The sequence below is a fragment of the Amblyraja radiata genome, chromosome 15 (assembly GCF_010909765.2).
Source record: "Amblyraja radiata isolate CabotCenter1 chromosome 15, sAmbRad1.1.pri, whole genome shotgun sequence".
NCBI lineage: Eukaryota > Metazoa > Chordata > Chondrichthyes > Rajiformes > Rajidae > Amblyraja > Amblyraja radiata.
In genome coordinates this window covers 8,570,948-8,597,453 of record NC_045970.1, presented here as the reverse complement: position 1 = coordinate 8,597,453, position 26,506 = coordinate 8,570,948, and the positions used below count along the sequence as shown (strand labels likewise).

The 26,506-nt window shown below is 40.9% G+C and overlaps 2 protein-coding genes across 5 annotated transcripts in view; one reads left to right on the top strand and one right to left on the bottom strand.

The window, feature by feature from the left end:
• cpeb3 (cytoplasmic polyadenylation element binding protein 3) overlaps nucleotides 1–14,938 on the bottom strand; it is a 90,952-nt gene extending 76,014 nt beyond the window's left edge. For 2 of the 4 annotated variants that reach the window (XM_033033610.1, XM_033033613.1), the window contains exons 1-2: nucleotides 13,163–13,301; nucleotides 12,200–12,975 (exon numbers count right to left, since the gene is read on the bottom strand). In XM_033033610.1, coding sequence (XP_032889501.1) covers nucleotides 12,200–12,964 — 765 coding nt within the window. In that variant the 5' untranslated portion in view covers nucleotides 12,965–12,975; nucleotides 13,163–13,301. Of the gene's footprint in view, nucleotides 1–12,199; nucleotides 12,976–13,162; nucleotides 13,302–14,812 lie in introns of those variants that run through there. The other 2 variants (XM_033033611.1, XM_033033612.1) reach the window with 2 other exon arrangements.
• Nucleotides 14,939–15,119: 181 nt separating this feature from the next.
• The window catches only part of marchf5 (membrane associated ring-CH-type finger 5), a 73,769-nt gene continuing 62,382 nt past the window's right edge, over nucleotides 15,120–26,506 (top strand). Inside the window, exon 1 of the mRNA XM_033033614.1 lies at nucleotides 15,120–15,601. Coding sequence (XP_032889505.1) covers nucleotides 15,552–15,601 — 50 coding nt within the window. The 5' untranslated portion in view covers nucleotides 15,120–15,551. The remainder of the gene's footprint in view (nucleotides 15,602–26,506) is intronic.

The window sequence follows — 26,506 nt, the reverse complement described above, 5'->3', positions numbered from 1 at the left end:
TTCACACAAAAAATGTTCGCCATCACAGGAAAACTTACCAATGTGTGGAATTGTGACTTAAAATAATATGGGGAATGCAAATAAACTACAAACTCTGGTGTTAGGCCCAGAGGATGGAAGAGACCAACAATAACTAAAGAGGGAGAAACAACGCATTAATGACCAGCTCTTCCTCTTACTTACGCTCATGTTCAGCGAACACTTGGCTCTCACATCTGTCCCAAAGATAATAAGATGCAAAACAATATATCGTGCGGAACAGGTCCTGATCTGGGGTCTGATGTTTGATTTGCCTCAGCAGTTTATGGAACAAAATTTCCTGGGTTTGTCAATTTAGAAAAAGGTCAGTTTGGACATCAAACATCCCAAACATTCTCTTCTCGGATGCCAGCACAAGGGATCCACTATCACACAGCAAAAATGATTTCCCACAACGCTAATCAAAGCATCACTACAGTGAGGGAGAGAACATGGGAAAGCTGTTTGAAGGCAAGTAATGTGACTTGCTGCAAGGATTGCACTCGGATCATATCTGTTCAGAACTGGAAATCTGGAACACATCCCAAAATATGAAATTATGTGTTCAAAAAAATTTGTCCTTGTTCTAAGAAAATAAAGCACGGATAGAAATGCACAAACAATTAAAATAATCGCATTTTAATTTGGGGATTTGCACTAAAGCCATACCAAGGCTGTCATTTGTACTAACAAACAATTACATTGGTAGATTTAGTAAAAACATACAGAAGTCAGAATAACTACAGTTTTTCTACACATTACTTTGCAATTGGAGAATTTCTCCCCATCCCCGATACTCAAGGGAATGTTAACTAGTGATGTACAGTCCAAAATTCATATGTGCAATGGCAGAAAATAAAACAAAAATAAGCAAATGTTAATAGAATTACAGGATGATAATGCATATTCAGACAATCATTGAACGCTGTTCTCTAAATGATTCACAGCAATGCAGAATGGCTGAACAATTCCACACAAAGCTGAAAAGGATTCTAAAAGATTTTAAAACTGCTGCACAGCTATTATGCAACAGTCATTCACTGTGCACGACCTTCACGTAAACAACAGTGACACAAAAAACTATTCTAAATTGTTAAAAGGAGATTTCAGAAGCTATCGCTGCTCTTGTTCTGCAATGCATAACTATTTAGTTATATGCAATAAACTATTAAGAGCCAATTCCTCCTTCTAGAATTAGACCTAGAATTAGAATCAGACCCTGGTCATCAGTCATCATTCAGCGCAAGGTATTAAAGAATTGGATGAATGAATGAATGAATGAGTTTATTGGCCAAGTATTCACATACAAGGAATTTGCCTTGTCGCTCCACTCGCAAGTGACAACATGGCATACAGTGACAATTAAGAATGATACACAAAAGATTAAACATTAACAATAAAACAAATAATAAAAAAATCATTTCAAGCCCTAATGATCAATATAAAACTTTGCTTTGCTCCTCTAACTGCTGATGATGTTGTTTTCCATGTAATCACTTCATGGCTATTCATTCTCCCAAACCCATTTTAGAGAAAGTGAAAGACTATCAATTAAATTTAAGTCTACAATTAAAATATGCCTGCCAAATGGGATGAATCAACATCTTTGGATGAGATATGGATAATATCACCCATCCCCTACACTGTCAACAGAACAAACTGTACAATACTTATCGAACAAATTGTATTATATTCTTTTTTTTTTTTAATGGTGATGCACTGGCTTAAACCATTTGCACCATAACAAGAATGAATGAATATTGAAGCAAGAGGAGCATTCAAAACTGCAAAGAAGCAGGGCAAACGCATAACTGGAGAAACAAGAGGGAGAATGAGTAAATGGCAATAACTGCAAAATTTGCATGCATATGCCCATGGGTGCTACAACTGTAGATGTGTCCTATTCAACATGCAATGCACATGCAAATGTTTCTAGCATGAATTATACCATCTGCCATCGTTGGAAGCACAGGACATTGCAAGCAGCTCTGGTCTGCTGAAAATGTGCAGCATAGATTGCAACAGCAATTAGCAAGCCACACTAACACAGCTGGCAATGACAAAATGGACCTCAACAATGGAACTAACACCACATGTAGTACACCCGCTCAAGATCAAGCTTTCAGTGGAAAGAATTCTAATTGTGCCATTGAAAGGGATCATTGTTGCAGCCATTGATTTTTATGGTGTTTTTTTAATGATGTTTTCAATTACTGCTACGAAATGTATTTTCAGATTGCAGCTAGTCCATCAGGAGCTCAGAGTATGTGCTGAGTTCTCATTTCATGGGTTTTATAATATCCACTTGCCCTTGAACTTCGGTACATTAATGACCATGCCTCCCATAATGTAGCATCGAGAACACAAAAGTATTGTGAAATCTTCTCGGAGAGAGAGAGGATCCTTAAGAGAAGATAATAATCACCATGTGCACTTCAGCAAGGAACAATTCATTCAGTAAGGAAAATACCCCATAGGTCTGCCACATGGTGCAACAGCAACTCAAACAGCATTGATGTGAACATTGCTTTGCCCTGAACTTCTTCACCTCCTGTTCCTTCACTACTGGAGCTGGAGATGTCTGCACCATTGCAGTTTTCTGTACACGGTAGCATCAGGAGAGTCTAAGGTAGTTGAGTGCACACTTTATTCTTCCTTGCAAAGTACCAATCGGGTAGTGAGCAGAGTGCTTTGCCAGAATTGTGGACATCCTGACACAGCATAATTGACTGAAAGCTAATTAGTCTGTGGATGCTGCACTTTAGCTCAGAAATGCACTGTATTCAGTACAACCGCAAAAAGCCTCAGCTAGTTCACAACCATACCCAACACAAAATGCGAGTCAATGGCAGGTATCTAGCCAACAGCCAAAATCCATTCATTTTCAGGTAATCCACTATGCAAATCATCTTTGAACCTCTGCCTAACCAGTGGGTAGTTAATGGGAAACAAAGCCTTTTGCTTGACCCAATTAATTCAGATGTGCATTCGCATACACAGGAGATCACATCTACAATGAAAGACAGGCTTCCACACAAAATGTCATTCAAAGTCAAAGATTAAGGGTGGCACGAGGCGCAGCGGTAGAGCAACTGCCTGACAGCTCCAGAAATCCAGGTCAATCCTGACTACAGGGATTGTCTGTACGGAGTTTGTACTTTCTCCCGAGACCTGCGTGGGTTTTCTCCGGGAGTTCCGGTTTCCTCCCACAGTCCAAAGACGCACAGGTTTGTAGGTTAATTGGCTTGGTAAGATTGTAAATTGTCCCTAATGCGAGTAGGATAGTATTAGTGTGCAGGGATCACTGGTCAGCGTGAACTTGGTGGGCCAAAGGGCCTGTTTCCGTGCAGTATCTCTAAACTAAACTAATTTGCTTCCCGGATTGCTTCGTAGCCAATAGAACTAACCAGTAGTCTGCTATATGATGCAGATTTTCACCATTATGAGGGCACTCCAAACTGAACAAAGAGGAAGCGGAAAAGGCAAACAGCCATTTAATATGACTGTGCTACTAGAGTCATAGAGTGATACAGCATGGAAACAGGCCCATTGGCCCAACACCGGTCAACATGGCCCATCTATACCAGTCCCACTTGCCTACATTTGGCCCATATCCCTCTAAACCTGTCCTATCCATGTACCTGTCTAATTGCTTCTTAAACATCGCAATAGTCCCTGCCTCAACTATCTCCCTGGCAGCTCATTTCATACACCCACCACCCTTGGCATGAAAAAGTTACCCTTCAAATTCTTATAAATCTTTCCCCCTTCACCATAAACGTATGTCCTCTGGTTCTCGATTCCTACACTCTGGGCAAGAGACTCTGTGCGTCCACCTGATCTATTCTCCTCATGATTTTATACACTTCTATAAGATTACCCCTCGTCCTCCCGTGCTCCAAAAAATAGAGTCCTAGCCTGCTCAACCTCTATCTATAGCACGGACTGGCAATATCCTTTAAAATTTTCTCTGCACCCTTACCAACATCTTTCCTATAACATGGTGCCCAGGAATGAACATTATACACTATATGCGGCCTCACCAATGTCTTATATAATTGCAACATGACCTCCCAAAGTCTATACTCAATACTGTGACAGATGAAGGCCATTATGCCAAGCACCTTTACCCATCTACCTGTGATATCACCTTCAAGGAACTATGTACTTACACTCCCAGATCCAGAGCCCTACCATTCACTGTGTGGGTCCTGTCCATGTAAGACTTTCCAAAATGCAACACCTCACATTTCCCTATATTCAATTCATTCCTCATCTCACCTGGCCAACTGATCAAGATCCTGCTGTAATTTTTGACAACCATCTCCACTATCTGCAAAATCACCCATTTTTGTAAAATCTGCAAACTTGCTCATCTTGCCCTGTACATTCTCATCCAAATCATTGATATAGATGACAAAGAGTAATGGGCCCAACACCAAACCCCGAGGCATACCACTAGTCACAGGCTTCCAGTCCGAGAAGCAATCTTCCTCCATCACTACTTCCTTCCCTGAAGCCAATTTTCTATTCATTCAGCAATCTCTCCCTGGATCCTATGCGATTTATGATGAACTGAATATTATCCCATGATGAACGTTAACCCACTTTCCCATGCTTGCTTCTTTCTGTTGCTCACCATTTCAGTAATATACTGTCCAGAGTTCAGAAACAAACACCAAAACAAAATTAAGCATTTCAACTAAAGGTCAAGAGAGTTTATTGTCATGTGTCCCAGATAGGACAATGAAAGTCTTGCTTGCTGCAGCACAACAGAACATTGTAAGCAAAAATACAGAACAGTTCAGTTCAATATACACATAAATAAGCAGATAAAGTGCAATAGGCTGTTACAGTTCAGAGTCTGTTTGTTGGCACGTTTAATAGCCTGATGGCTGTGGGGAAGAAGCTGTTTCAGGCTCTGGTACCTTCTGCCCGATGGTAGCGGAGAGATGAGTGCGTGGTCAGGATGGTGTGGGTCCTTGATGAAGTTGGCTGCCTTTTTGAGGCAGCGACTGCGATAGATCCCTTCGATGGTGGGGAGGTCAGAACCGTGTCTATTAATTCTTGTGAAATTGCATAACATGTCAACTAACCAGTCTTGCGCAAACTCAAAGCCTACCTTCTCTGCACGTTTCCTTGTCTATTGTCCCAACCAGTGCTACCCCAGTAACCACACCACAGCTAGAAGGATGCTGATGCAGTGGAGACTGCAGATGACTGTGGGATGATGTTGAGCAGCTATTGACACATGAAACACTCAGCTCCATGTGGAGCCTTGTTTACAGTACATGAATGATAAAAGCTGGGTTTTTATCTGCAAACAGAATGAGCACTGGTGCCGGAATGACAAATGCTGATTACGTTTAATCTCCAACAAAGGGAAATTATGTCATACCGAGGGAGAATAGCCAATTTGACCCCTGGCCCTGAGCCAACATCATTCATTAGGCAGCACATCAGCAATCCTGGTAATAGGTTGCAACAAAGGTTGTACAACTGCGATGCCAGGTTAGACCTTCAAAGCCCTTTGGACTTTGCCAGACCTTTTTCTGCAGCAAATGCATCACGAGGCTGCTAATGCCATTGGAGATTTCTCGGCTTCCACTGTTGTCTTATGGGGTTCTTCACAAGTACACTTATAAAATTACTCACTGCTCCAATTCCAGAAATGAGATCAAAGCTCCCTGACAAGCTATATTCCAGGTTGGTGCCAGAGTTATCAACAATGCTTTCAGGCCACCTAGCCGATGCCCCAAGTATTTCAATGTGGATGCTCATTAGACCGTTTCTATATCTGTCCCATTGAAATCCTTTACTGCAGAACATCCATGCTTGTGCTACATTTTTTCCTGTGTCCATACTGCAGGACATTTGTTGTCCATACAACAGTACATCACAGTAGATCTCCCAAGCTTAGGTTTTCAAATGTTGTTTTTTGAGCTGCTGTTTTGAGAGTGCCTGAGAGTATTTCTCCATTTTTACTCTCTTCTTGCTGCTGAATCACCACACACTAGCTTCTACCTGGCTTTCTGAAACAACCACTCCAATTTTGAGCAGCATCATCTCATCAAGGTGACTTAGCTGCATCTGTTCCTTGCAGATGGGCTACTCCTGCCAGTGACTATACACCACTTGGAGTCATAGAGTGATACAGCGTGGAACTTTCCCACACCGGCAAACAATGTCCCATCTATACTAGTCCCACCTGCCTGTGTTTGGTCCATATCCCTCCAAACCTGTCCTATCCATGGACCTGTCTAACTGTTTCTTAATTGTTTTGAAAATCCCAGCCTCAACTACCTCCTCTGGCAGCTTGTTCCATACACCCACCACCCTTTGTATGAAAAGGTTACCCCTCAGATTCCTATTCAATGTTTCCCCCTTCACCTTAAACCCATGTCCCCTATGTCTTGATTCATCTACTCTGGGCAAGAGACTCTGTGCATCTACCCAATCTATTCCTCTCATGATTTTAGATGCCCTCATCCTCCTGCATTGCAAGGAATATGGTCCCAGCCTACTCAACCTCTCCTTGTAGCTTAGACTAGCCCTGGCAACAGCCTCAAAGATTTTGCTCTGCAAAAGAGGGAAGCATGCTGGTGAACATTGCACAATGCGTTTGGATATGTGACAGTCATTGTTACGTAACTGGGAACCACAGGGAAAAGTGGATGCGAGGTTTGCAGCTTTACTATTTGTGATAATGTGTGGTACACTACATGAACATTAGGTTTGAAGTGTTATTGATACAGGTTGGTGGTATGTAAATGATGGGGTGTGGTGCCTAGAGCATTGTCTGAAACTAGAGACTCGGGTAGAATATCACATTCTCAGGTGAACTAATGTGCAAAGTCATTGAGATTGTTGTGGTATGACATTCAAATTCTCAATCCTTGGCTCCAGCCAATTATATTCTAAACTACTTCCTCCCCTTGACTTTGCAATTCCGATGCAGGAGCTGCCCTGTGGTTCAATCTTATTATTTGTCTTTCTCTCTCCTTCACCAAGGCCTCCAATGTCAGCCGATTTTCTCATTTTCACAATGCCAATCTGACAAAGTTGCCGATACAACCTTCTAATGATCTTAAAGGATACAATGCATCCGTTCTATTGGAGATCCAGACCAGGTGAAGTTTGTGCATGTAAACAGGCAACTTTCTAAATTTGTGATACCTATTCACAAATTATGCTGCTTGCTGGGCCATTAATTAACTAAAGAGCATGATTAATATTGATTCAATGCTTTGATCGTGTCAATCAGCAGGCAATGCAAATTTGCACTCCACCCGCATTGCAATTTTCATGCCCATTTTTCTTATTACCCAATGTAATCCAGGGATCATGCATACATTGTGTAAGAGAGAGATGTGATAGAGAAGATGTACAAGCAAAAATACAAAGGAAACAAAGTAAAAGGTAGAAGGGTATATATGCCAAGGGGTATGGGCGTGCAGCATTAGATTAGAACGAGAAATCGTATACATACGTAATGGAGCAAGTAAAAGAGCACAGATAAAAGCTTCAGTGGAGAAAAGGATTAAAGATGAAAAATAGATAACAGAGGGGGCTTCTGTACAGACAGTAAAAAATATGGAAATTAGAATTTCACAACCATAGTAAAAGCGCCTTTTTATTCATTAATGGGAGAAACAGAGGAGACGTGGAGTGCAGGAAATAATGGAGATGTGCAAAAAAATAATGGAAAAGGCCACAAGCACATCTATACGGCTGAACAGTGCCTGCAGGGTGGGTGAGAACAGTTCAGGAAGACCGCAGTCACAAGGAGAAAATGGAGTTGGAAGCAAATGCACTGGGAGAGTGTTGGTTTTGCAGTGGACTAATCAAGTCCACAAGAGACTGCACAAGTAAGACTAGAAGCAGAGGGAAGAGTGAAAAGGGAACAAAATGGAAGAGGATCATCCAATGAGCATGGGCAAGAAGCAGGTGCCAGCATGGTGGGGTGGAGAGCACACATTGTGAAAGCAAGAGCAGACAACAATGTCTGAGAACAGCTGCCAACAGACGAGGAAAGAGACTAGAGGGGTTTACACTGAGGGGGAAAGGAAGTGTCAGCAGAAAGGATCATGCACAGATGAAGGAAGGGGTGTGGCAGGAAAACCAGGAGCCTAGAATTTAGGATTGTGAACAGAAAAAGGAAAGGACCAAGAGGAGTAACATTAGGAAAGATTAGAAAGGAGTCAAAGAATTACTGATGGAAGTCACAAATGATGGTTCATGTTCTGTACAACATGAGAAATTAAAAAACATGAAAGGAGTGTCTGAGATGTTTTTAAATTGATGGTCAAAAACAATGTAAAAATGACGCATTGAGGAACTTAGCTTCGAGTTTTCCTTCATGGTATTGAAGAGAATTAAAAATATATATATTTGAGCGTGTACTATTTTTATGATATTCAGTACTTGCTTCTTTGATAGCCTGCCTTAAGGCATTACAATCCAACAAACAACATTTCCCATTTTCTTTCTGTGTTATCCTATATGAACAGACACACACATTAAGTGTACAGAAAGAGCAACAATGCAGATTGTGGTAAAGGAAGAGAGTAAACGTAGGAATGCTTTGGTAAGAGATTTGTTGGTGTTAAAAGGCGGCTGTGAATGGATTATGAACTTTTCAATATAGGAGCTTAATAAGCAAAAGAAGCTGATGTTTTTTCTATCCCATTTCCTCAGCTCTAGTAGTATCGAACTTCTAAATTTAGCATGTATTTCTGAACTAAATGTAGTTGCTTGAATGAGCCCATTTTACTCTCGTCCTTCCATTTTGCACCATTCATCCCTCTGCCCTTTACCTAGACCTTGAAGCAGTTCTGCTCCTCCCTTCAATTATTTCCATCTGACTGTTTTAGCTTGCTCTCCCTCAAGGGGTTGATTCCCTTCTTCTTATTGATAAAATGTGACCAATATTACTTCCACAGCCACACCTCTTTTCCCACGCAAATGTTTCCAGCTCTACTATATGGCACCCAATGCAATTTTTGTCACCAGGCAAACCGTGGTTCCACCCTGCCACTGACATTCCTTTTGTTCTCTCCACCCTCCCTCCTCTCTGCAACTTAACTCTCCCACTTTTGCAGTCCAGATTAATTATCAATGACCTGTAATATCAATTCTGTTTCTTTCCCACAGACATTGAGCATCACCAGCATTTTGTTTTATTTCAGATTTCCAGCACTCAGTTTTCTGTTGCGTTTCAAATCCACCACATATATGATAATTGATTCTGCAACCCCACACTTACCAAATCCTATGAAGATTCAATTGAGCCAGTTTTATTTTCCCTACCAACTTCACAATTCCCCTCATTGTTGTTGCATGATCCCAGGATCCTTCCTGCTGAGATCTGCCCTCTATCACAAGATTTCCTTGGATATTTCAGATATCTAAAATCCCCAAATCAGCAATGTTTCAACAGCCTCTATTTAGTACAATTAAGATGCAGCAAATGAATCCGCCTCAGTCTGTAACCCATATTTTTCTAATCCTCCCACTCTTGCCTGGCTTTGCAGCCAATGCATGTTATTGCACCCTGTATTCATAATAAATCACAAATTTGCTACACATTCTAGTAATGTGTGACCAAAGGCAAATAACTGCTGATACATGAATGTCCAGAAGCAGCAGCAAGATTGAGTTTTTGGCCTGGTGCCCAGGGCATGCACTTCACAACTTCTAATTGGAATCACCAGTTTTTTACATAATTCTACATCAATGGCTTTACATTGGGAATTTTTAATATTACAATTTACATTCAATTTTATTGTCATTTGCCCTAATGTTGCTCCAGTTTATAATTGTGCGTTGGATTAACAGAGAACATGTTTTTGCATATAGTAGCCACCATCTTACTTATTAAAGGCCTTTTAAAATCGACAATGCATGTAGAACTTACCATCTACTCAACTGACATTTATAAATTAGTGAGGATACTCAAGCTCTCAGTGTATGTTACTTGATTTTTCAAAACATTTACTTTTTTCATTGGAAGCACCAGCTCATCACTACAGAGGTAAGTATTCATGACTTGTGACTGATTGTTAACCTCAATTTTCACGGCTTATTGAATATAACAAGGCTTTGCAATTACTGCATAAGCAAACAGTGTTTTGCTGGGCTAATTCAAATACTGAGTCTACCAAACCCAGGGCAGGGTTAACTTGGATCAGAGCACGAGAGCAAAACACCGCATTTAACCTGGCTATACTAGTTCTGTTCCAAGAGAAAAATGGTCGCAGTCAAAACCCTGAATTGTACAATTATCTGAGTAAAACTATCTCACAATTATTTCTACATCTAGAGTATTAAATGAATCAAGTTGTATAACTTAAAAAATGTTCACTTTAGTTTGCCCTATTAATGAATTAATTTGACAATAACCTGCCTGGAAACAGCCATAATTTTGCGCATTACATATGTATTTCTAAACACACAATTTGAATTTCCTTGGCCTTGAAATGGTGCATCGGTTACCACAGGTGAATTAAAAAAGGTAAACCAGACGGTGCACTGCATTTAATTACAAAAATTAATCAGCATCTGGTAGACTTCTACGCAAACGTAACACTGATACATGGTCTCCATTTCCTCATCCTCCATTTCACATCACTGAGCAGTACTGGTTTTGTATATCAACACATACAATTTAACGCAAATTATTGATGTATTACTCTCAGTAAAAGTAAAATATTATTGAAGATTACGCTGACAGAATATAGTGAACATGATGATATCATTTAGCAAGGTCAGATGTGGCAAAATCCATTACTACAATCGAAATGAGCTGTAGAATTATTTGTTAGTGTCAACTCGCTATTCCAAAACTGAACCATTCTCAAACCTCTGTGAATTATTTTGAGTTCATTTTAAACAGGAATAATATTGAAACTTGAAATCTATGGAAATTATGGGGTTGACATTGTCAGCCAACAAAGATCATATGCAGACCATGAAACACACACCAGCATCTAGGATCTTAATGTGTCGTGTCAACAGATTATACTTTACCACAATAACAAAGCATCATAACAATAGCTGACATTACCCAGGTCATAGAATATTACGTTCTTCCGGCCACCTAAGTAGTTTGTTTGCTTTTGCATGCTTCATTAACAAGTAAATGCCATGCAGAATTTGAATTATTTGTTCAGCACCTGCGCAATAGTGCACAGTGCCAATCTCTCTCCACTTTGCAATTAATGTCTGTGCTACAAAGTATCTTCTTACAGTAAAGGATATTATCCCAGCAACCTTTAATACTTCTGACCCAACTGTGCCTTTTAAATAGTATGGAAATACACACAATGATATAATATATAGGGAAGGACATCAGTGATAAAAGCCCAAGCCCTCTAATAGAGGATAAAATGGGTACGTCTGTTGCTCAACATTCTGGTTCCCTGCTGCATAAACTAGAGCAAATACGTGAGAAGCACACAGAAATGAGTGTTCCTTTGCTTTATAACAATTGCAATACAGTACTTTATGGTCCACGATTTTGCTCCACCTCTAAATGTTTGACGTTAAAAAAATTGTCCAAACAAAGCGGCCTTAAAAAGGGGGGTCAGCTGTCGCCATAATGACAAAATGAATTGGAGAAAATTAAAGGCGTACAGTGTTTTGCATTAAATGTAATCTCACTGACTGCAGTGGGGGCCTAGCCGATGGCAGTCTTGTCGACAGTGAATGCTCTGAATACAGGCCGGCCGCTGAAATGTCCTAAATTAGCATATATTGAACAATATGACATTTAACGTTAATTATATTTTAGTCAACCGGTGAACAATGGCACGCAAAATGGCAATTTTAGAAATAAAACAAAAATGCTTGGCAACATACTGTAAACGTTGCATAAATTAAACAAGTGTTGAAGACAGCTGGGACCACTGTTCTTCAGCCAGTTTATTTCCTCTTGCTAGTGGGGGTGGGGTCGGCAAAGAATCTTGGTGTGAGACAGTGGCAAGGACATGGTCATGTGAATCGAGGATGCATTTGGGCTGATCTTTGTAAGTGACTGGCTGAAAAGACCAGATGCGGTATTTTCACTGCAATGTCATGTCCCAATAAAGATGGCACTACAATATGGCTGTGAAGGTCATGTCCTATCACGTCTTTTGTACATCTGCTTATGAAGAAAATATCCGAGGACGCATTACTGTACCTGAAATTGCAACATGCCGTTGTTGTTGTCTGTCCTAAAGGCGTTGTCGTCCATCCAAGACTTGGGATTTAATGTGGGTGCAGTTCGAGGAAACTTAGGAGGGGCGATCACGTTGCTGGAAAAGGGTTTCTTCAGCGGAGAGATGGGGTTGAGGGGGGATGGCACCCCGACAGCTCGCCGGGGATCCCTGGCTTGTAGCCCGCTCCAAGGGTTGGGAGCAGTGCTCCAGGTCGTGTTCTGGTGGTTGTTCCAAGCCGAGGAGGGCTTGCTTGTCATGATGGGCTGGTGGCTGTAGGCGCTGCGTTGGGCGAAGGGAGCCTGCGGGCTGACCGGCGACCTCCTTTGCTGCTGCTGCTGTTGTTGTTGGGCGGCTTGGTGGTGCTGCGTCTGCTGAGCCAGACCGATCTGCGGCGAGAAAGTGCCACCGAAAACCGGGTTGACGTGAGTGAAATTTTGGAACAGCATTGTCCCATTCACTGGCGGGATCCCTTGGAAAAAGCTATCATCTACGGTGTTGGTCGTGCCGGTGGACCACGTACTGAACGAAGGGGACAAGGAGGTACCAGGCTCCTGAGGTTGAAAGCTCAAGCCGGGCAAAATTGGCGATTCCATCTGCGTCTTCTCTTTATTCTGGGCAGAAACTGGGGCGTTTATACTCACAGAGCTCTCTTCTGACTTGGGGGTTTCTGCGGCTTCGGTGCTTTGCTCTGACCTTGGTGAAAGCTGCTGGGGTTTGCTTTTGTCCATCAGTAAATCATCCTGCATGGTTTGCGGAGCTGAAAGGGGAAAAAACAAAGACGCGTTATTATTAGCTGTGTTCTGGTACTCCAGCGCCGGCGAAAATCCAGTATTATTGCTAGATGACTGTAAAGCAAATCTGTAATCCCCCATTTAGCCGAGGGATGGTTGAGGGTGGGGGCAATATTAATAGTTCTCTTTTGAAAGAAGGAGGAGCAGCTTCACCCTTTCGTGTTCTGGTTTGCCCTCGGAATGAGAGATTTGGGATGCGGGCACAGATATTCACCAATTTCGCCACGTCTTTCTTTACACCGGAACTTCAGCTCTCACCCGCAATGTGAAACTGATTCTTGTTCCTGTTTCAAGAGCTTTCAAAGCCCTTTGCTAATTTACATACGTCAATAAATAGTGCTGCGTCCTTCAGAAGGTTAAAATGCATTTTAAAATTTAAATCGCCCGATCATTTTCAAGATCTAACGTTAGATTTACAGCCCAGCGAAGCCCAAGGGATATATATTTTGTGTCAATCTAAAATAAATATCTGGTCTTACAGCTGCCGGCACCATACAGCATTTTATTTAAACTCACTGACCAACTGGAAGGGGGTGGCGAGGAAGAGGTGCAGAAACAGAAACCTGCCCAATTCGAGTAAACAGCCAGTTTTGCACCAAAATTAACCTCCACTGTTAAGCGAACAAGCGATTTGTTGAAAATACGACATCGATACAAAATAAATGGTATCGAGGAACAACCAGCCCTGATAGAAGCAAACGCGTATTTGACACGTAACTTATGACCTTGTCCATTTTATTCATGTCCGTATATTACTGACACAAATTAGATTTCCAGGACCGAGCACCATGACATTTTACTCATTCCTACAATCTCCTACGTATTGTCGTCTCTCGTGCAGTATATTTACGCCATTTATGTTTTTTTAATATAAAATGGCTCCTTGTGCATGTTATTGCACGCAAACGACGATTGGACAACTCCTGATTCTACTTTCTGAAGGACAAATTATATATTTAAAAAGCATGACATCAAAGTGACGATGTGCAAAGAAGTCTTCCATATTTTATAATGGCATCTATTAGATCGAAATTTAAATCTGACATCTATGCATGTCAGCAATCAAATCAAAACGTCGCTAGATTAACATGTGTTTAAATACACGTGGATTTTAAAGAGAACAATTATTTATCGTTTGCAACACCAGGCCCTCAAGGTCATTGTCAACTCGCATCCACATTCATGTCAAATGTTGCCAGTTTCATTTTGATTAGGAATGTATAGAGTAAAAAAATGCAAGAGGCTGCAATCCCAAAATACAGCAAAAGACACATTCATTGTTCTATACCAAACGCGAGAAGAATAAAAATGAGTTATCTCAAGCAGGGCGTAAACGACAAACGCTCTTCTAAATAAATTGTTCTTTTTAACGTAGGCAATGTTTCGTTTCTAACAACAAAAGGTCTGCTTTACAAATAAAATATTAATCGGAGTTAACCGGACTAAACAAAACAGTATCGTTATTAGAAGAATATGACATTAATAGAAACATACTCCCTTGTTTTTTAAACCAGATTCATAGTCTGTTATGCAGCATTGTTTTATGATAGAAAGGCCAAATTGGAATATTGTAATAGTCAAGGTCAAAAGAAACGTATCTTATCATTAAAATACACGATTGTTTTTATTGTTTGGACAATGGAGAATTAACAAACGATATCGCAGTCTTCAAATCCTTGTAATAGAATTAACATTTAGTCAGAACATGCTTATATTTTGTATGCATCCTTTAAAGTAATTCTGGATTTAGCAACTGATTACTTGCAGATGCCCCTTCTTCTCTTGACAACCAATACGAGTTACCTTAGTATGAACCTTTGAATTAGTTTGTAAGTAAGAAAAATGTGCCAATTCTTTTCTGGTGGTAGCGCAAACTTCCAAATGGTTTACCCATCTAACCATGGACCAAGCAAACCCTAGACTGAAGGATCCCATTCGTGCGCCTGGATGGACGAAGCAGTGCATTGCGGCAAATGCAGTCCTATCTGGGTCGGGCTCGGGCTCGGCGCGGCGTTGCGGCGGGTGTGGAACTACATCTCCCAGCATGCACGGCGGCACGGGCATGGACACGGACCCCGCCCCCCTCCGCCGCCCCGCTTGATGAGTGGCGGACGCGCACTTCCGGTTGTCTCCGCGCTATTATTCCCTCACAGTGAGTGAGTGGGTGAATGGAGGCCGCGGCCTGCGAGTCGTGCTTTCTGTTTGGAAATAGCAGGCGTTTGTAAAAAACAATCGGCGCCTGTCCCCACCCACGAGGGAGGGAGGGAAGCCGCAGATTGGTGCGTGTTTGGGCCTAGAGGCTGTAGGCCGGGCAGGGCTGAGCAGGGCCTGGGCAGGGCCGGGGCTGGGGCTGAGGCCGGGGGTTCAGCCGCCGCCGCCTCGCTCCCTCCCTCACTGTGGGCTTGTCCGCACCGAGGCTTTTTGTTTTGTTCGCTGAACCGTTCCCCAGCGTATCGCGGTTTAAAGCCAAACTCCAGGCCCAGCGCAAACCTTCACATGAATCTCCAGAGATAGAGACGCGGCGGGAGCGGATTGCTGGAAGATGTCGGACGGCGCGGAGCTGGTGCCTGCCCCGTCCCAGCCGCTCGATAGGTGAGTGTGTCCGAGTGGTCTCGCCTGCCCATTTACTGTCGCTCAGCTCAAAACATTCAATTCCCTCCGATCTTGGCCCATAAACGCTCTTGTATTGAAATAGGATTGTGTGAAGAGATCTTGGTTGGAAGTGATCTTATCGCTTGTGGTTTTGATCCCGGGCATGAGCAAAATATATCCCTAGAAAGACGTACTGTTATTCAGTACATGTTGATTTCTTATTTTATTGTTAGATTATATTTTTCTACCTATTATATAATCAGTTTAATACCCATTCTGGTAGTGGGTGCTTATCCGTGTGGTATTATACAAGTTAAACCTGGGAATTTATAATCGTTTAAGTATTTATAAACATTAACATCATTTTAATTTGATGGTAGGGGAAATTGTCTGTTCAACCATCTGCCCATCACTTGCCGGGCTTTGTCCTGCTCTCACCGCTCTTGCAGTCCACCACAATCAGTCTGAATGTAAAAGAAGGAACTGCAGATGGTGGTTTGCACCGAAGATAGACACAAAATGCTGGAGTAACTCAGCGAGACAGGCTGCTTCTTCTGAAGAAGGATCTCAAACCCATGGTCACCCATTCCTTCTATCCAAAGATGCTACCTGTCCCGCAGAATGATTCCAACATTTTGTTACAATCAGTCTGAAGACAGGTCCCGACCCGAAACGTCACCTGTCCATGTACTCCAGAGATGCTGCATGACCCGCTGAGATACTACTGCACTTTTGTGTCTTTTTTATTGTTTTTTGTAATGGGCAATATAATTGTTGGAAGAAATTAAAATTAGGAATTTTGATACCCTAAATTTCAGTAATTCTCGTTCCAATTCCATTGATAACCTTTTTATTGTTCAATACTTGGAATAGTAATTGTACATTTTAAAGTAAAATAGAGGTCATATTTTTAAAAATAGGAAGAACTGCATTTTTCATCACTTTGAATCATCAAGGAAATGTGTATATTTAAATGAAAACATCTGGTCCTAAGTTTTATCTGGTTTTATTATGAAATTATAGTACATTTTTTTAAAACTGAGAAATATTGATTAATTATCTTATTCATTCTGATTTCATTGAGTATAGATTATTGAGCAAATCCAAATAAAGCATTCAAAAAGTAGATTTTGTAGAAAAAGCATTGTTAACCATTTCTAGCAATTTTCTGCGATGTTTTTTTTGACATGGGAATTTTGTTGTTCATAAGGTAATTAGTGATAGGAGCAGGATTAGGCCATTCGGCCCATCAAATCTCTCTGCCATTCAATCATGGCTGATCTATCTCTCCCTCCTAACTTCATTCTTCTGCCTTCTCCCTGTAACCACTGACATCCGTTCGAATCCAATCACTTTGGTTTAATATTAAATATGCATGGTTATTTTTTTTAAAGGCTTTTGGACAGCGAATAATGAAATGCATATGTTCAGGACTTGGGGCAAATAAATCTTTCTTGTACATTGGTTAGAAACTAAACAGGAAAAAATATCCAATATTTGGTTGACCATGTTCATGAAATTTTGTTTGCAAGTTGGCTGCAGTGTTTCCTACTCAACAAGAGCAGCTAATTTTCAGAACTAACAGGTTGTGAAATGCATTGGGACACTTTTTAAGAAAAGTGCTTTGCATTGTAAATATAATTTCATGTGTTTATTTTTCTCTGGTTCATGTGATGATCTAGAAAGTCAGTGCTTCCTCCTTTAGTCAGAAAGATCTGCACCCCAAAGCTATTTATGGCAAATAATGTCTTCAGTATGCAGAGCTAATTTATACAAGACATAATGGATATCAACAAAGAATAATGAGTTATTAAGAAAACTGAAAACTTAACACCCAAATTATATTGCTTGTACAAACTCCCACTGTAGACTGACTGTCCTTTCTTGTTATTATTGCAATGTAGGCGAATCTTCACTGCTGCAAAGATTAATTTAATTTGTCATTTAACAAAGATTTTGTTGCTACTACAGTGAATAATAAGGAACACTTTTGGTAACATGTCTTTCAACTGCTGGGTACAATAATATTTAAGCATTTTTTGATCACGTTAGTGGGAAAGAATCTGTGCAATAATAAGTTATTTAAAATGGGGTATGGGAAAGTTAGGGAATTCTCTTGAGCACCATCTGGCAACACTGGTGATTAAATGAATGACGTGGAAGTTTCAGTTTGTTAAAGCCAGCCTATTTTGCTTTTGATTTACTGCAACCAAAGTCAATTTTATTCGTCACATGCACCCGAAGGTGCAGTGAAATTTGTCATCAGCAATACACTTAATAAGAACACACAATACACAATAAGATTTAACACAAACATCAACCACATTCTTCATTGTGGTGGAAAGCACAAAGTTCAGTCAGTCCTCCACCTTTGTTCACCCGTGGTCGTGGCCATGAACCCTCCGTAGTCGCTGTCACGGATGGCCCAATGTACAGGCCCTCTCGTCGGGATGATCCAAACTCCGACGTTGGGACGATCGAACACACTCGGCGGCTTGGAGTGCCCAAATTGGCACTTTCTTACCAGAGACCGCGGCTGCAGGATGTTGTAGGGAGGAGATTGAATAGCTTCGGGCATATTTGGCAAAGGGTATTCCCCAAGGGTTTATAGTACCTTCCATTATATAATTGTTTACACGAGAAAGGGGTTGTTAAGATGGGGGAACATGTATGTTTGTATATGCAACATATTAAGAGATTTTTCAATTTGTTAACCACCAGTTTGTCAACCATAGCCTTTCCATTTTATGATTCTGTACAAAATGGGGAATTTATGTAGTTTGGAAAACTTGGCGAGGTGTAGTGGAAGACATGTAAAGATACATATTCAAGAATTTGAGAATAGGTAAAACCAAAAGATGGATTTCTCTTTCAGAGAGTTGGCATATGTCCTAGGATAAAATTACCTCCTTTCTTACTGTGATCTCTCAATTTAAAAACCTATTAAAACAATGACAGATTTTTGAATGGCTATATCATTGATTTGTTTGGTCAAAGATTCTGAACTGGTTTTGAAATTGAAATAAACTTAATGTTGCTGAAACACTTAGAAAGGAAGTAATGCAAAGTATTTTAAGAACAAGTTTAATGAAATGAAATTTTATACATGAGTCATTGTGATAAAACTATGCAACAGAGTAATACAGGATGAAAACATGCCCTTCAGCCCATCTCGCCCATGCTGACCTAGACAAATTCTACACTAGTCCTGCATGTGGCCCATAACCCTCTAAACCTTTCCTACCCATGTTGCAGTGCAAATGTCTTTTGAATGTTGTTATAGTTCCTGCCTCAACCACCTCCTCTGGCAACTTGTTCCATATATCCACCACCCTATGTGAAAACGTTTCTTCCCGGATTCCTATTAAATCTTCCCCCTCTCATCGTAAACGTCTGTCTTCTGATTTTTGATTCCCTGGGTAAAACAATCTGTACATGTACCCTATGTATTCCCCTCATGATCTTATGCACCTCAATAAGATCACCCCTTATCTTCCTGCACTTCAAGGAATAAAGCCTTAGACTCCCCAACTACCCTGTAGCTCAGGCACACAAGTCCCGGTAACATCCTCTTAAATCTTCTCTGCACATTCCAGCTTAACAACACCTTTCCTGCAGCAGGCTGACCAAATTGACAACAATGCTCCAAATGGTGCCTCAACAATGTCTTGTACACTGTAACATAACACCCCAACTTCTATACTCAACACCCTGACTGATGAAGGCCAATGTGGCGAGAACCTTTTTAACCACCCTATCTACCTGTGACGCTACTTTCAAGGAACTATGTACCTGCATTCCGAGATCTCTGCTCTACCGCACTCCCCATTTACTTTGACGTTTCTGCTCTGGTTCGACTTCCCAAAATTCAACGCCTCTCTTATCCGCAGTAAACTCTATTGACCATTCCTCAGCCACTTGCCCATCTGATGAAGACCCTGTCATAATGTTTTGATAACCATCTTTGCTATCTACAATACCATCCACTACAGTGCCATCTGCAGATCTACTAATCTTGCCTCGTACATTCTCATCCAAATCATTAGTATTAACTGCAAAGAGCAATGAGCCCAGCACTGATCCCAGAAGTGCATCACAAGTCACAGGCCTCCGGTCTGAAAAGCAACCTTCTTCCAGGAAGCCAATTTCCTACCCATTTGGCTAGCTCTCCCTGGACCTTATGCAATCTAACATTCCAGAGCAGCCTACAATGTGGAACCTTATCAAATGCCTTGCTGAAATCTAAAAAATCAACATAAGGCTTTGCTCTCATTGACATTTTTGGTTACATCTTCAAAAAACTCAAATGTCCCGCATATAAAACTATCCCTAAACAGCCACAGTATGCACATACATATATATCTTATCCCTCAGAATACTCTCCACTAACCTGCCTACCACAAATATTAGGCTCACTGGTGTATAGTTCCCAGGATTTTTCTTGCAACCTTTCTTAAATAGAGACACAACATTAGCCACTAGTCTTCCAACACCTCACGCGTATCTAATGATGATTTGTATATCTCAGCTGGGGCGCCTGCAATTTCTTTTCCAGCTTCCCACAGTGTCTGATATGTCTGAACAGGCCCTGGAGATTTGTCTACCTTCACGTGGCTTAGGACGCCCAGCACCTCCTTGACCGTAATACTGACTATACTCGGGACACTTCCATTAACTGTCCCAAATTCCTCAGTCTTCATGTCTTTTGCAATGGTTAAAAGGAAAAATACTAATTGAGAACTTTGCCCATCTCCTGTGGCTCCACACAGTGATGACTGCTTTGGATTTTGATAGGCTCTATTTTCTCTCTGTCAACTTCTTTCCCTTGAAAAAAAAAAAAGAATTAGATTTCTGTTAATACTATCTGCCAGGGCTATTTCGTGCCACCCTTTTGCCCTCTGATTTCCTTAAGTATGCTCCTCAGTTCCCCAAACTCAACCAGGGATACACTTGATCCCAACTGCCTATACCTGTCCCATGCCTACTATTTCTTGACCAGAGCATCAATTTCTCTTGATATCCAAATTTCCATACCCCCACCTTCCTTGTCCATCACTCTAACATGAACATGCATGCCCTGAACTCTTGTTATCACACTTATAGAAACATCCCATAGTCTGGATGTTCCTTAACTCGCAAACAACATACTCCAATTAACGAGAAAATTCCGGCCTAATACCACCAAAGTTGGCCTCTTTTCTGGATATGCCATAGTGAAATATCTCGATGATTGTTGAAGAGGAGTGTGTCCATATGCTAATCCTGCATCATTGGGGACGTTGAATACTGAGTGGAGGACAGTTGATCTACACCACGCTGTCTCGGCAAGGTCACCAGCGTAATCAAGGATGAGTCTCACCCAGGTCACACTCTCTTCTGCCCTCTCCCATCAGTACCAATCAGGCAAGAGGCACAAGTGTGTAAACGCATACCTCCAGATTCAGAGACAATTTCTTCCCAGCCGTTATACAACTGAACCATCCTTCCAACAACTAGAGAGCGGTCCTGAGTCTATGTACCTCATTGAAGACCCTTTAATCGAACTTTACTGGATTTTATCTTGCACTAAAATGTATTCCTTTTGTTCAAGTAGGTGTTCAGAGAAACGCCGGACAGCTCGGCAAGCGTTTCGCTCAGCACCTCTGCTCAGTCCACCTAAACCAACCTGATCTCCCGGTTGCTAAACACTGTAACTCCCCCTCTCATTCCCACACCGACCTTTCTGTTCTGGGCTTCCTCCATTGCCAGAGTGAGGCTCCGTGTAAATTGGAGGAACAGCACCTCATATTTCGCTTGGGCAGCTTACACCCCAGCGGTATGAACATTGACTTCTCTAACTTCAAGTAACCCTTTCTTTCCCTCTCTCTATCCCTCCCCCTTTCCTAATTCCCCGACCAATCTTACTGTCTCTAACTACATTTTATCTGTTTGCTTTGTTGTTACCTTCTTCATTCTACATTTTCCTTGACCTCCATTCCCTTTGTCCTATTTTCACATCTTACACTTGCTTATCTATGTATCTCCCTTTCCCTGACATCTGTCTGAAGAAGGGTCTAGCAGAGCTGCCAAGTAGTACGAATTTGTACTGAAATGCGATCAGAATACGGATGTACGGATTTGCTTTGTAAAATACGGATTTAAAAAAAATTAACCGGACTTCCTGTTTCATCTTGCTGCTTAAATGCATGGATATAAAAAGTCATACTGTACCTCTAAAAATTATAGCAGATTAAATATATTAGTATTTTAAATGTCAAGATCTAGATAATTATTTTTGTACGCTTTGATCTGCCTCTCCCACTTCAGGTTTAAACAGCGCTGTCAGTTTAATGCGTGGGAATTTAAGCTTAACAGCGCTATGGGTTCTAAAAATAGCGCTCCCACCTGGAGTGCTATTGCCTTTACACATAGCGCTATGGGCTTTACATATAGCGCTATGGGTTAGACTGTTAGGAGAGGGAGGGAGAGGGGAAGATGGAGAGAGGGAGGGAATAAGGGAGGGAGGAAAAAAAAAGGATGGAGGGAGGGGGAGTAAGAGAGAGAGTGAGGGAGGGAGAGGGAGGCTTCCAAAATGGCTTCTACATCTGGTGCTAAAAGCAGGAAGCAGCCGTTCAAACAGCAGTATACAAAGAGATGGTAATGAATGCACTGTCAAGTAAGGTGCGTAGACGACGTCAATTGGTAGCAAAGTTATGCATTCTTGTACTCTTACATGGGTATGACCGCACATTAAAAAAAACCCATTTTTTTCAGCAAAATGGCACCGCGTAAAAATACTGATTTCCTCAGCAAAATACTGATTTTCAAATACTAGACACTGAAATGTTCTGACAAAACTTGGCAGCTCTGGTCTTGACCTGAAACGTCACCCATTCCTTCTCTCCAGAAATGCTGCCTGTCCCACTGAGTTACTCCAGCATTTTGTGTCTAGCATTAAGTTCCATACGTCTTGAAATAACTTTTGTGCAAGGTATTACAATAAAACCAAATACTCCAATGGATGCACAATGATCAAATACATCAGCAACGATAGTTTAGAACATGTTGTTGCTTGATGCCTTTTAGTTGATAGCCGTGCTATGAAAAACAACTACCGCATTGGAAACAGCTAATTGTCCTATTGTCAGTAAACAGCATTCAATTCCATACCTCTTGAAATAACCTTTCAGTGCAAGTTGCTACAATCAAACCAAATACTCCAATGGATGCAGACTGATCAAATATACCAGAAAAGATAGTTTAGAACGTGGTGTTACTTGCTACCTTTTAGTTGATAGCATTGCTGTGAAAAACAATTCTATCGCATTGGCAACAGCAAATTAGCCTATTTGCAACAAATAGGATTAAATTCCATACGGCTTGTAATAACTTGACCAAGCACGGGCTCGGTGACCGTTTCGCTGAACACCTCCGCTCAATTTGCTTAAACCTACCTGATCTCCTGGTTACTAAACACTTTTTAACTCCCCCTCCCATTCCCAATCTGACCTTTCTGTCCTGGGCCTCCTCCATTGTCAGAGTAAGGCCTAGCGCAAATTGGAGGAACAGCGCAGCTGACACCCCAGTGGAATGAACATTGACTTCTCTAACTTCACGTAACTCTTGCTTTTCCTCTCCATCCCTTCCCTTTCACAGTTCTCCGACCAGTCTGACTGTCTCCGACTACATTTTATCTCTGTTTGCTTTGTTGTTACCTTCTCCCAGCTAACAATGATCTATTCTACATACTCCTCGATTTCTATTCCCATTGTCCTATTTTCACACCTTACACTTCCTTATCTATGTATCTCTCTCTCTCTCTCTCTCCCCTGACATCAGTCTGCAGAAGGGTGTCGACCCGAAACATCACCCATTCCTTCTCTCCAGAGATGCTGCCTGCCCCGCTGAGTTACTCCAACATTTTGTGTTTATCTCTGAAGATCTGAATTATGGTAAGTGGTTATAAATAGCGTTCCCACAAATACTTCAGATATCTGTCCTGCTAAATTTCCTCATGAGTTCGTGTTTTGCCCCTTCACGTGTAGAGTCATATTGATTGAGTAAAATTTTCCTAAACACACAAATTCCATCCTGTCCAAGCTCTTAGCACTATGACAGTCCCAGTCGATATTTGGAAAGTTAAACATCCCTACTATTACAATCCTTAAATTCTTGCTGCCACCTATGATCTCCCAATATATTTCCTCATCTAACTCTTAACAATGATGGGATGTGCAAAAGGCCCCCTCCCCAAAAGTGATTATCCCCTCTTGTTTCTCAATTTCACCTATTTGCCTCCCTGGACAGTCTTTCTGGAATATCCTTTACGACTACCATAATGTTCTGCTTAATCAAAGGTTCGACTTCTCCTGCTCTCTTAACTTCACCTTTACACATCCATCCATTTGTACCCCAGTACATTGAGCTGCCCCTCTTTTAGCCCGTTATCTAAAATAGCTATAATATCACAGTCCTATATCCTATCCATGCACTGAATTCATCAGCTTTACCTGTCAGGTCTCTTGCATTGAAATGAATGCAGTTTAACCCACTGTACTTTCCTTGCTCCCTGCCTGTCCTGTCTACTGAACTTGCTTTATTTAACTTGGATATTTGTTTCTGCCTTCTCATCTACTGTCTTTGGTCCCACCCACCTGCCTGACTAGTTTAAACCCTCTGGGGTAGCTCTAGCAAATCTTCTTGCCAGCATGGGTTACAGGAAATGCCAAACAGCTCTTGAACAAATGGGTGCATTGTGATTTCCAGAACTAGAATTAAGGTTATTAAGTCATTTTGAATGTAGTTATTTCAATCTGCAATGCACTGGTGTCTGGTTTAATGAGTTAAAGCAATTCAATAAATTGAGTGAGTCTATTTGGCAATTGCACGTACACATAGAAGTTGGGATATTTAGTTCTTGCTTTAATAACTGGTTGGTTAAATATTACATGGGCAAAGAAGGGTTAAGGAAGGACAGACTGGCCTGAAAACCTAACGCAAGATACAAGTAGCTGGTTTGGACTAACAGTGTTGGATGGCAGTTGTGATATATAAGTAAAAGGATGAACTTGTGACTGAGCTTCTTCAGCAACCCAAGTTGGACAATTTCAGAGGCTCACAACTTCTGAGTGGAGGTTTCTCCTCATTTCAGTCTGAAGTGCTCAACCCTTTATTTTGGGATAATGACTGCTAGTCCTTTACACAGGGAAATATTTCACAATTACCACCTTGAACTGTCTCAAAATATTATTATTTCAATGAGGTTGCTTTGTTTTTAATCTCTGGAGAATACAAGCCTGAGATACTCAATTTATCCTATGATGGACTTGCCATCTCAGCATCTGGTATGGTAAATCTTCTCTGCACTCTATAGCAAATACAGATGACCCCTGCATTACAGCCATCCAGGTAACAGAAATTCACCCTTGCAGAACTTGCCCAATGCCCAACTGCCCAATGATTTGTGGAACATTTTTTGGAATTCTTTATGAAACAGAATGCCCTGTCTGAGATCCCAAATAATGTATTGGCAAATCAATACATGTATGAATATCAGTCAGTGCAAGATGTTTGCTGTTTTTTTAAAGTATTTCCAATTACATTTATCTAATGTCAAAAAGAAAAGTGAAACGGGCTTACTAAAGTGGTTATTTGATCTGCAGATTATTAAAGTACAATTCAATAGAGCTGCAAACATCTTAAATTTAAACTGTTACAGACAAGGTAATCATGAAGTCAGGATTTTTAACACAACATTTAATTCTTGGCTGCTTAATATAAATTGCACTAATCTGCAACATTTTTACATTTATGCTTTGCTTGCTAAATGTGTATCTGTAGTCTACAATCATATTTAAAACAACAATTTGAATTCGTATTGGTACTATTGTTGTATTATAATGCCTTCCATCCGGATCACCTGAAATTAATGCCTTTTCTTTACTTTTACCAATTTGTTTTGAAGAATTCGTGGTTAATAGTGTGATAATAGTTAATAGTATCTTTGGTACATAGTACCTGATGAACCTATTTGAATATTTTGAGCAAAAAAGTAACTAAAGTAACATGTATAGTTACTTGGCTGTGGCTACCTGAAGACATTTAATAAGATCCTGCATAAGAGGCCATTGGCTATTTACCAGGCCCACAGAAGGTCATTTGAAATGAGGAATAGAGAGAATTGTACTCTTAATTGGAAGAAATTGGTATTGCCCAACAAAGGTCTGTGCATGTGCCTCAATTGTTCACTATGTTTCCTTGTAGAATGGCATGTATCCAAATCATCACCCATGGATGTTTGGTATGTGGCATAGATAGGAGCATAGAATTACACTGTGAAATTTATTATCGTTTAATTGCTAACTGGTTCAAATTGGAAGATGAGTGGATGTATTGCTTATTCTATTATTGGGATGTGTATACAATTGAATAAGTCCATTTCTGAGGTTGCTAATGTGGGATGTGCTGACTCTGCCGCAGCTAGTGCAAAAGATGCTTGATGATCTGCATCGGTTTGGTAGTTTGGGACATCGTTACCTTTATCACTGTTTATATACATTTGCTCTGACACCGTAATCTCATAGTGATATGGCAGGAAGTTCTCTCCTGTGTTTTGGATGGTATTTGTCCGTAAAACATTATCTTATGAGAAACAACAATGACATTTTCCTACAAAGTGGAAACCACTGTTTATATTTCAAGGTGCTTGGTGAATGTCTGGAGACAAAGAATTGTGCTGTATAAATTGTATTCTTCAGTGCCTGCACTAAATTCTTTGAAATTGCATTTGCAGTATACATTTTAAGACCACATGGTCTATTTATACTTTTAAGGGCAATGCACTTTAATAGTAAGATTAAACGAGAACTTACCAGTTTGAAGTTTGATCTGTATTTTATGAGGAGTTACGATGAGGGATTACGTGAA